Source organism: Macaca nemestrina, chromosome 12 (genome assembly GCF_043159975.1).
Source record: "Macaca nemestrina isolate mMacNem1 chromosome 12, mMacNem.hap1, whole genome shotgun sequence".
In the NCBI taxonomy this organism is placed as follows: domain Eukaryota; kingdom Metazoa; phylum Chordata; class Mammalia; order Primates; family Cercopithecidae; genus Macaca; species Macaca nemestrina.
Window position 1 is genome coordinate 17097144 of NC_092136.1, and position 12017 is coordinate 17109160.

Here is a 12017-nt window from a genome sequence, read left to right on the forward strand (position 1 = left end):
ATCCTTCCAAACCACCCCAGTTACAAAATGCTCAAGCTGAAAACTTAAATTGTGAAATCATAAACTAGTGAGTAGTAGTACCCCATTCTCATTTATTTTCATATAAATGTAAACTCAGGAATTCTGAGTGTTCCAAGAGGTGTTTTAATAGATAAGGAGAAAATTAGAAATGGGAAATTTAAGATATTACCAACTATCAAAGGATATTCATTTTTATTTATTAGTATATGTCAGTACAATCATAATGACTCTTCAAGGTAGGAGCATATTAATTAGAGGTTGTGGGTGTTTCCTTAGCCTCTTTTTAACCTGGGGAAAATTTTGCTTAGAAGTTGAGATTATTATATATTTATCAATAATGTATATCTATATGAATCTGTAATCATAAACTATATATAAATAAAACATTCTCTGTGGGATGTGGTGGTGTGGGACTTCATATCATGGATCTCCAAGGGCAGCTTACTATATCCTAAATGCTGAGTGATAAACCATGCAAAAAATAGATGCTAATATTTATTGAAAGTGGAAAAAAATGAAGTTAATTTACAAGAGATCCATACCTTTTTATATACATTGAGTTGGAAAAAGTAAGGGCTTGTATGTGAAGAATGCTAAAGTAAAGCATGGTATTCATAAGCCTATTTGAGACTCATGGTAACCCTATGAAATGGTCATTAAAATTGAAAAAACAAAGTATTGAAGTGACTTACTAAGAAACCACTAATAAAATGTCTCTGATGAGAAATATTCAGCTTTGCCTAAAATGTTTAATAACGTCACATAGCATACAAAAAATTAATTCCTTTATTTTTTTCAGATAAAAAATTTCATATTTGCCTCTTCTCATTCATGAAAACCATGCAACTGAATAACAGTGTTACTGAGTTCATTCTGCTTGGGTTGACACAGGATCCTTTTTGGAAGAAAATTGTGTTTGTTAGTATATTTTTCTTCTATTTGGGGACATTGTTGGGTAACTTGTTGATTATTATCACCATCAAGACCAGCCAGACACTTCAGAGTCCAATGTACTTCTTTCTTTTCTACTTATCCTTATCTGATACCTGTTTCTCTACTTCCATAGCCCCTAGAATGATTGTGGATGCCCTTTCAAAGAATGACACTATCTCTTTCAGTGAGTGCATGATCCAAGTCTTTACATCCCATTTCTTTGGCTGCCTGGAGATCTTCATCCTTATCCTCATGGCTGTTGACCGCTATGTGGCCATCTGTAAGCCCCTGCACTATATGACCATCATGAGCCACCAGGTGTGTGGTGTGTTGGTGGCTGTGGCCTGGGTGGGATCCTGTGTACATTCTTTAGCTCAGATTTTTCTTGCCCTCAGTTTGCCTTTCTGTGGCCCCAATGTGATCGATCACTATTTCTGTGACTTGCAGCCCTTGTTGAAACTAGCCTGTTCAGACACCTATGTGGTCAACCTACTGCTGGTTTCCAACAGTGGGGCCATTTGTACACTGAGTTTTGTCATGCTGATGTTCTCCTATGTCATCATCTTGCATACTCTGAGAAACCACAGTGCTGAAGGAAGAAAGAAAGCCCTTTCCACCTGCATCTCCCACATCATTGTGGTCATCTTGTTCTTTGGACCTTGCATATTTATATACACACGCCCTGCAACCACATTCCCCATGGATAAGATGATAGCTGTGTTTTATACACTTGGAACACCTTTGCTCAACCCTCTGATTTATACGCTGAGGAACGCAGAAGTGAAAACTGCCATGAGAAAGTTGTGGAGCAAGAAATTGATCTCAGATGTAAAAACATGAATGAAGGTCCCAAATTCTTCATTATAGTTTGGAATGACCTGGAAGAAGTCAATAGAGAATATCATCTCTTTATTGTTGATTTAATGTAACTATCTTGGAGCATGAATGCTAGTTCCTCCAGGAAAAGAGACAGTGTGGATAAATAACATTGAGTAATGTTGAGTCAGTTTTATGTGAGGAAGAGACAGGATAAGGTACAAAGAGATACATAAAGTTCATTTCCTTTACTGCCGTGTTTCTGGCTCTCCTGACTGCCAAATGTTATTTATGGCTTTGGTCTGAGGTTTGTCTGTTCTTCTCCATGTTGACTTCTTCTGGAGTTCCCTGCTAATAGTTACCCATCTATATACTCACAGTCTGACAAGTTTTACCTCTTCTGAATGGTTTTCTTTGTTAGATACTTTGGTTTTGTCATGTCTAATGACCAACTTAGTTGTTCTTCCTGACTCAGCAGAAAGTACCAGATTTAAATAAGTGTAGAAACTTCTTGTTGTAAGGGAAGTATATATGATGTAAGTAATCTCCCTTTCAATTTCTTGAGAGATATACTGAAATCTTATCATAAGTGTTCATAAGTTTACCTAGATCTTTCTATAACAGTGACAGAACCCAGAGAGAAAATTCACCCTTCTGGAAGAGCTCTTGATATTAGGAAGGCTCTCACTCCTAGAGTTGCAGTCATATAATTATGCTTTTTGTAAAATCTACTTTTTACTTTTAACAGAATCTCTTCTAATTTGGGGAAGCATTAATGTTTCTCTTGAATCATAACAATTATAGTAATTTGTTTATAAGAGAGGGCTATTATGACTACAAGATACATAGCTCAAGTTAAGGTGGAGATATTTATGTGGGTTACAAATAAAGAGTGCAAAAAGTTGATGGTAGGAACTTTGATAATATTAACAGATTAAACAAGGAATGTGATAACCCCAGAAAATAATTTTAGGATTTGAAACAGAAATAGTTGCATCACAGATATGAATTATTTTAGTGACATTTTCAAATAATGCAGAAGAAAAGAACTTGATCAGAGCAATGGAGGTGTTTGGATGAAAAGCATATTTCTGCAATGGAGATGGCTATCACCTTTTGTCTCTTTTATTAATTTGTCTGGTCTCTGCTAAAACCAAATGGATTATAGTGGATAATGATGGCGTCTCAATCACAGCTCCTTTTCCTGAGTACTTTGCATTTAGATTGATCACAGAAATTTTGACAGCAGGTGAATGCATACTTCTCAATCCTTATAAATACAGAAGACAAAATCAGCTCATTTTTAACTAGCCATACAAAAGATACTGAATGACCGACCAGAAATACTAAAAATTTTTGCAACCTCAACTACACATTATGAACTGGATATTATAGGATTCAACAAATCTTAAGTTCTGATGGATATACAGCCTGAAATGGTAAGAGGTTGACCTGAGCAGGTCAGAAGGCAAGAATAATTCATGAACAAGTGGATGATTCTAATTCTCATATCACTCACTTTTGTTAAATCAATGCTTCTTTCCAAACTCATGTGTATGGCCACATTGGGAGTACTCTATGATGAATGGACAGAGGAGGAAAGGATTTTGGTTGGGTTTTCAGACAAGTCATCTCAACACATGGGCATTAACCTGTAAGGAACAGTTGCCCATCACAGCATAATTCAAAAGTGGTCTCAAAGATAAGTAGCATGGAAAAATTATGCTACTGAGCAAAGTCCTTAATTACAAATTTGCTTTCTGCCTTGTATAAAGAGAGAGAGGTGCTTGGATTATGGATGTACATTGATTCAGGGGCAGTGGCAAGTGCCTGGATTGTTGATCCATCTGGAAGACGAAAAGTCTGAGCAAAGCGGTCTAGAAAAGACTTGTGTAAGTGGACCTAAACAAGTGAGAACTAACTAGAAAACATGTACAAGAGAGTAGGATTTAATTATCCAGATGATCAGGATGAACCGTGCTCTATCTATCCATCGTAATGATATCCAGTGACAGCACAAAAGGCACATGAACAGAGTGTGTCTGTACTAACAACAATGTGAGCTATGCCTGGGCTCAGCAAGGTGAGCTCCCTACCATAAATGCTAATCTGCCTTCTGCCACCTCTGAGTGTCCAACCTGCCAGTAGCAGATTCCATGCCAGAACACTCAGTGTGATGCCAGTCCCTGGGAAAATAGTCATGTGCCTGATAGTGGGTTGATTATATAAGACCTCTTCCATCCTGAAAGTGGAAGCAATTTCTCCTTATCAGAAACAATAAACACTGTAGACACAGATTTGCTTTCCATCTCCACATGGCCTTCATCAATACCAACATTTGACAACTCGCAGATGGACCGATACATTGACGTAATATCCCTTAAATATTGCCTAGGATCTGGTACCCATTTTGGGGCAAAGGAGATATAAAATGTTCCAATGATCTCAGAATTCACTGATATTCCCATGTAGCCCATCACCTTTAAGCATCCAGCTTCATAGAAGAGGGGAAGGGTTTGCTAAGAACTCAATCAAGGGAATAGCTAGAAGTCAGCTCTGGAGGAGATGGGATACTGTTCTCAGGATTCTGTACATGCATCCTGATCTGATCCCTGATATATGGTGTGTAGTTCCCGTTTGCCTACCATACATCATTTTGAGATCCAAGGGATAAAAGTAGATATGTTTTCTTTTGTTGTTACTTCCAGTAACTCACTTTCCTAGTCTTCAGTTTCATGAGGACAGAGGTCCTGGTTTCTAGAGAAGAATACAATATTTACCAGGAACACAGCAGAAATCTCTCTTTTGTGTTTCTTATACAAGTAAATCAGCAGATTAAAAAAAACGAGTTACTGTTCTGGCTGGGGTACTTGATTCTGTTGCTGGGAGTAGCAGCTAGGGTTGACACTGTAGATTGGAACAGAGATGAGTGTATTCAGAGCACAGAGACCGTAGTGGAATCTCTCTTAGCACTTATACACCCAAGGATAACTGTAACTAGACAATTGCAGCAACTACAACCCAACAAGAACAAGGGACAGAACTCCTGTAGATAAATTTTTCAGTCACCGCACAAGGCAGACAACCCAAACCAACTGAAGTTTTGGTCAAGAGTGAGAGAAATCTAGAATGAGAGGTGTTAGGGGGAGATGGTCTCTATCAGCTATGGTTGTGGGAATCGTTGCAATCAGGAACGTATCTCAGGTCTGCGTCCTTCTTTAGATCTCGTTTGAAAAACATGACTGGTCACAATTTTCAGGGGATTCTCAATTATTACCACCTAGACTCCAGCCACATACTCAATTGAGAACACTGGCTGCTATCACGTTCATCTCGTCCTCTCACACTACCAGATACTTTGGCCTTCCCTGGGAGAGGACTGTGTTTTTTGTTTTTGTTTTTGTTTTTCGGAGACGGAGTCCCACTCTGTCGCCCAGGCTGGAGTGCAGTGGCGCCATCTCCTTTCAATGCAACCTCCGCCTCCTGGGTTCAAGTAGTTCTCCTGACTCAGCCTCCTGAGTAGCTGGGACCACAGGTGCACGCTGTTACACCAGTCTAATTTTTTGTATTTTAGCAGAGATGGGGTTTAACCATGTTGCCCAGGCTGATCTCGAACTCCTGAGCTCAGGCAATCTGCCTGCCTCGGTCTCCCGAAGTGTTTTTTTCTTTGTTTTGAGAGAGAGACTAAGTCTTGTTCTGTTGCCCAGGCTGGAATGCAGTGGTGTGATCTTGGCTCACTACAACCTCTGCCTCCAGGGTTAAAGTCATTCTCCTGCCTCAGCTTCCCAAGTAACTGAGACTACAGGCGTGCATCACCACGCCCAGATAATTTTTGTATTTTTTAGTAGGGATGGGGTTTCACTACATGTTGGCCAGGACTGATCTCAAACTCCTGACCTCAGGTGATCTGCCTGCTTTGGCCTCCCAAAGTGCTGGGATTATAGGCGTCAGCCACCGCACCCATTCTGACACGGTCTCCAGTGTATCTGCGGTGGGTTCAGAGCACCCACTGACTACATCCTGGAGTTTCATTTCTAAGTGTTGCTATGGAAAGATAGTCAGTATACATTTTTCTTTAAAGGAGGAAGTTATGTGACAAGGGTTAGACTATCTTTTTTTTGTGACTATAGCACAGTGTAAAATGGAAACAAGTGGATAAAGGCATAAGATTATTTTTAATAGAAAGAATGATAAGAAACTGCTAACAATGAGTATCTTTTTAAGAATCGAAAAGAGATGATTAGATTTTTTCATTCTTTACATTAATGAAATGTTCAAATTTTCAAAACTTACGCATGTGCTCCTTTATATTTTTGTGTAAATAATTCATCTGCATGGTAACATTATGTAACTTTTTTTTATGTCATTATATTATGACAAAAACTAATAAATATATACTTTTAAAGTAGAAGTTTTGTTAAATATGGTGAAATATCTGTAAAAATGTATTTTCCTATGCCATCTAAATTGTAATTAACATAGGATTAAAATAGAAAATTATGTGTTAATCTACAATGACAAAATGAACGAGACAGGATACACCAGCTGGTGAAAGGTGTTCACACACCACTTTTGGAAACATCAAGGAGTATTACTAGGTAACTGATTTAGCAGGGTGGAGGAAGTTTTAGCCATCTGAGTAGGGATAGAGAAAACTAGCAAGTAAATTAATCTGCAAAACTCCTGAGATGCTAAAAGCTTGGACCATCAGGTTCTAGAGAATGTAGGGGTGAAGTATCCATTGCATTTCACGGCCATTATTTTATTTCCACAGACCTTTTTCCACACAGCTTGGTGATATTTCTTTTACGCTATCTTTCAAAAGATTGGAGGTTTATTCTTTTGAAAGGTTGAGCTAAACACTTGCTGGTATTAGTGTGAAGGACAGTGATGAAACATGTAGCAGCATGTACAAGAATAAGTGAAAATCCACACTGAACTACGGGGCTCTTTCCTCTCGCTGCTCCTAGGATATCAGCAGCCAGCATACATCATGAACTCCTTAATTTTCCACTGCTATGCACATATGCTAAGTAAGAAGGTGGAGGATTTTTTTTCTAGAAGAAAATATATGACTGTCACACTGGCTGCTTGCCCACAAAATAAACCAAAAATATACAGACACTGGCCACACATTTGGAGATTCCAAATAACTGGGTTTTGTTTGTTTATTTGTTTAATTTCCTAGACTTTAAACATAAATGGAGGCTTTTTGGTTTCAGATACGATGGCAAGACTAGTGAAGGCTCCAATAAATTACACACTAGAGAAACACTCGACCTATTCATTTAACCTCTCTATATAATCTAATAAATTATACTGAGCTTTAAGCTGATGCAATAGAATGAAAATTATGTAGTAGATTTACTGTGCACAGCCTATCATTCCCAAAGGAGGACTTCCACTGAGCGGAGGATAGTAAAGATTATCACAATGCCACTCACCAGGAATAAGAGTGTGAACACTTCAGCCCACTGCATCTTGGGCTGTAATTTCCACCACTTGCCTGACTCTGATGAGACAAAACATTTACACTTTATTACTCACAGATAGCCTGCAAGTGACAATAAAGTCCAGGACTCACGGCAAGCCAGTCACCTAAAGCTCAGAAAGGATGCCAAGGGCAGATGGAATCTCATCTGTGTTTGCCTCATGTTGCCTACAGCTGAGGGAGGCTAAAACAAGTTCTCTCTGAATTTTATGCCCCAAGGACGCCTAACTAGCTTAAATGCTAGTTGTAGGACATCCTGTTCTAGCAGGAGCAGAAACATAGCCTGGGCTGTTCCACACAGTGACTCATCTCAGAATGTTGCATTTTCAGCACAATCTACAGTTTTTCCGAAAACGACAAGCAAGAAAAGTGAGGTAAAGCTGGGTTGATCAAGGCCACCAAGAAACCATCATGAAAAGGCAAATTAGTCTTTGATTGCCAGCTTTTTGAGGTCTTCATTTTAAAGAATTTCTTATAGGCTAAAGTAACTGCACACAAAGTCTTCCAATAGAAGCTACCAGGTTCATTTAAGGCTCAAGGTTCTGGAAGTCTATTTATTGAGCCATGAAACAAATAAATAAGAAAGTAAAGATGATACATCTCATTATAATTTTTTCAGACAAGAGATATTATTCTACTTGACTGGACTTTTGTGTCCAGTCTATATTCTAAGAAAGAGAGAATTCTAAGATATAAAAGATTCCAAGATTCTTTATTATTATGCCTCTCCTAACTTATGCAAGTGATCTTTAATTAATGTAGGTGTGTAGGGGTAGATGAGTATATTTTTCTAGATATGTTTCTCATTACCAGAAGCATAATCAAATACCTCAAATCTAACCTTCTAGGTCACACATTTTCACAGGATACCAGTTTATTTTAGTGTTCAAGAAATTTTATTCCACGTATCACACAGACCAAATGACTAAAAATTGACATTTTTAAATTGACAGTAAAAAATGTAAATCCAGGTTGTCTTGTGGAATAAAAATTTATATGTTCCTCTAATTAAAACAATAGCAAAAAAAATAGGATATTCTGCTACCCAATCCTTCTCTCCTAGTGTGAACAGCTTACTAAGTTGGTTCACAAACACTCCAAAAATATCCACATTTGTACTATTCATTGAAGTCAACTATTCATTGACAGAGTAAGAGATAAACCCATTTTGAAATAATCACACAAACAATACTGTATATCAATGAAATGTATCTACAACTATACTTAATAACCAGTATAAAACTTAATAACTTAATGCTGAATACTGAATACAAAATAAAATCAATTCCTAAAACTCTACATATAGTATGTTAAATTCTTTAAAATTCAAAACCAGATAAATCTTTATAAAATATATCCATCTTAGGCAAATATGTTTTATTTTTAAGCAATAAGAGTATTATGCATTAACAAAATCAGGACATTGGCTCCCTTTAAGGTGAGACAAGGGACAGGATAGAAAAGAGATTAAAAATACATTTAATTTTTGGTAACAGTTTAAGTTTTGGTATGGGTAATAAATTTACATGTATTTGTTATATTAGTTAAATAAATGTAAAAAGCAATAACATAAAATAAATAAAAGATGATAAAATTGTTTAGAAATAGGTAAATTCTGCTGTTAAAATTTTATTATAAGAACTGGTTCCTTCTAATTATCTGTTGACTCTGCTTCCTTCTGTGTTGGCTTTTTTTAACTCATGGTAAGATTATAAGCAGGGGTCCTGTATCTGTACTCTCAGCAACTCTATTAGGAATAAGAAAATGACTTCTCTCAATAGTCCAGAAAAATGTGTTGACTTTGCATTTTTTTTGCTAATAATGCTTCAATCCAATCATGAACTCCTAGGGGACTTGTTTTATAATCAATCTAGTGAGAGTCATATTCACACACTTGGGAAGAAATAACACAATCCAAACATTACACAAATATGCTGAAAATGGCAAAGTTATGGCTACTTAGAGGAAAATGAGAGTTCAGAGCCCACCGAGACAGTTTCTACAACTTGACATTAGTGTTCTTATGAGGCAGGCAGGATGCATCTGCAAAAGTATTTAGATATTGTACAGAAAAACAACAAATAACCACCAAAGATTGCATGTTTTCTCCTTACTGAGACTATATTCCATATTATATTATGAAAAATAGTGCACTCTAGAATAGGTGCTGAAATAGAATAGATGTTGAAAATCCTGACATTTTCAACATCTCATTTGGTGTGTTGATTACAAGTGCTAAGTCGTATCAGTGAAAGAGATTTTCTACTGCAGCATTTGATGTATCTCAAGTCCCAACCTCACTTACATTGCTGTTCTTTTAAATGAGTAGTTTTTTGTAGTTCAGAAAGAATCTTTGATTTACATCCTTAACCGTCGCATAGGTAATTTTATAGAAAAGTTAATTATAAATTATTACCCAAGCTCTCTTCCAATGTGGTTTCATTTGTCATATTTACTAATTTACTTAATAAATGTGCAATTGATTATTTAATACCGACCATTAATTGTCATTTTCAACATTTTCTTAGGGTAGATAAGTGAGCAACCTGGGCAAGCTGCTTAACTTCTGTGAGTTTCAGTTTTCTTTCAGTTTTACCTACTTCATGGAATAGTTATGGGGATTAAAAGATCAAACTTTTACAAAGTGATAAACAGAGCCTAGTATATAAAAAGCATTCAATACATATTTGGTAGAATAAAATTATGTTAATAAAAACATGTTGTAATGAGTGCTATTTTACTAACTTGAGTAAATAAAACAAATAGAAATGAAGTTGAAAAAAGTGAGATTAAGTTATTGGTGTACATATTAATCCTCAGACCACTTGCTATGAATATGAGGGTTCTCGGAGGGAGATGTCTACACCCCACAGAGTAGAACCTCTTGTTTTGAGACATCATACTTCCTTTCCTGCATACTACTTGCAAATAAATTATAAGTGTATTATGGAAGCTAGAAAAATTCATTTCCCAATGCAAGGAGGGGCAACTTTAAATCACTGGTGGGAGCAGAAGTATTTCTTGGTGATCCACATCTTCTTTAACCAATGACTTTCTGTTTTCTCTCACTCTCTCCACCATCCATTTATATTTTTCCTCTTTTTCCCTTGCATCTTTGGTGTGCTTGAAGCACCTCCACATCCTCATTTGTATCTAATTACTGAGTATGAGGATGATTAACTTACTGTTCATGTAGGCTAAATAGACAAACCAAAAGTTAAATTTATTGCAACACTGGAATTGATTTCAATTTGCAAAATAAGGGAAACTTTAGGGAATAATATTGTCTAGGATGCTAATACCTTTTATCATGTCTTGAGGTATTCCCTCTGAAATGCAGGGAAAAATTTTTTTTCCAATATTCCATGGGAAGGCTGCTTTCAAAAAGAGATAATCTTGACACTAATTTAGAGAAAGGAACAGGGAAAAAAATGAATATTCAAATGTTTTCAAGGTTTAATGTTAATATATGAAATAAATATAATAAAATATAGTATTTGGAATAAAACAATCTTTTGAATTCAACAAATACAAGCCTGAACTGGTAAAAGCTTGGCCTGAGCAAATCAGAGGACAAGAGTGGTTCAGGAACAAATGGATAGTTCTGACTCTCATATGACTCATCTCTGTTAAATCAATGCCTCTTCCTCAAGTCACACATATGGCCTCACCGGGAAGGCTCTGGGATCATCTGACAGAGGAGGAATGGATTCTGGTCAGGTTCACATACAAGTCACCACAGTACATTGACATTAACCTAAAAGGACATCCCAGCCCTAAATGGTGGCCTTAAAGGTATGTAGCATAGAGAATTTCTGCTAATGGACAAAACCCTGAATAATATTCTTGGTTTCAACTTTGTGTAGAAGGGGAAGAGTCCTGGGTAATAAATATACATTGACTGGAGGCAGTGGTAAATGCCTAGTTTGTTGATAAAGTTCCTGGAAGATCAGAAGACTGGACCAAGTGATCTGGAAAAGAGGGATGTGAATAGACCTATTGAAGTTAGACCTAACTTGAAAGCATGTACAAGAGAACAGACTTTAACTATCCAGACGATGAGAATGAACTGTGCTCTGATATGGTCCGTCCCTAAGGATATTCCAGTGATAGCACAATGAGCCCATGAACAAAGAGTCTATACTGGCAAGGATGTTTTATGCCTGGGCTCAGCGACACGAGCTCCCTACCATAAATGCTCATCTGCCGTCTGCCCGCTCTGAGTGTCCAACATGCCAGTAGCAGAATCCATGCCTGAGCACTCAATGTGATGCCTGTCTCTGGGAAAATATTCATGTGCCTGATAGCGTGTTAATTATATAAAACCTCCTCCACCCTGAAAGTGAAAGCAATTGGTCCTAATCAGAAACAATAGACACTGTAGATGCAGTTTTGTCTTCCATCTCCATAGTACCTTCATCTACACCAACATTTGACAGCTTGCAGACGGATTGACACATTGACATAATATCCATTAAAGATTGCCTAGGACCTGGTACCTATTTTGGGGCAAAGGAGATATAAAATGTTCTCATGATCTCAGAATTCACTGATCTTCCCGTATAGCCCATCACCCATAAGCATCTAGCTTCATAGAAGAGAGAAAAGGACTGTTAAACGCTCAATCAAGGGACTAGCTAGAAGTCAGCTCTGGAGGAGACAGGATGCTCGTTTCAGGATTCAGCGTATGCATTGAATGCTGACCCGATGCCTGCTACGTGGTGTGGAGTCCCCATTTGCCTGCCATATACATCAT

At 37.3% G+C, this 12017-nt stretch overlaps 1 protein-coding gene across 1 annotated transcript; it reads left to right on the top strand.

Annotated features, from left to right (window-relative positions):
- The first annotated feature begins 847 nt into the window (after positions 1-847).
- Positions 848-1812, top strand: LOC105466428 (olfactory receptor 4C16). The gene has a single exon (XM_011715407.2). The coding sequence runs from the start codon at positions 853-855 to the stop codon at positions 1792-1794; it is 942 nt and encodes a 313-aa protein (XP_011713709.2). The 5' UTR covers positions 848-852; the 3' UTR covers positions 1795-1812.
- The last annotated feature ends 10205 nt before the right edge of the window (positions 1813-12017 follow it).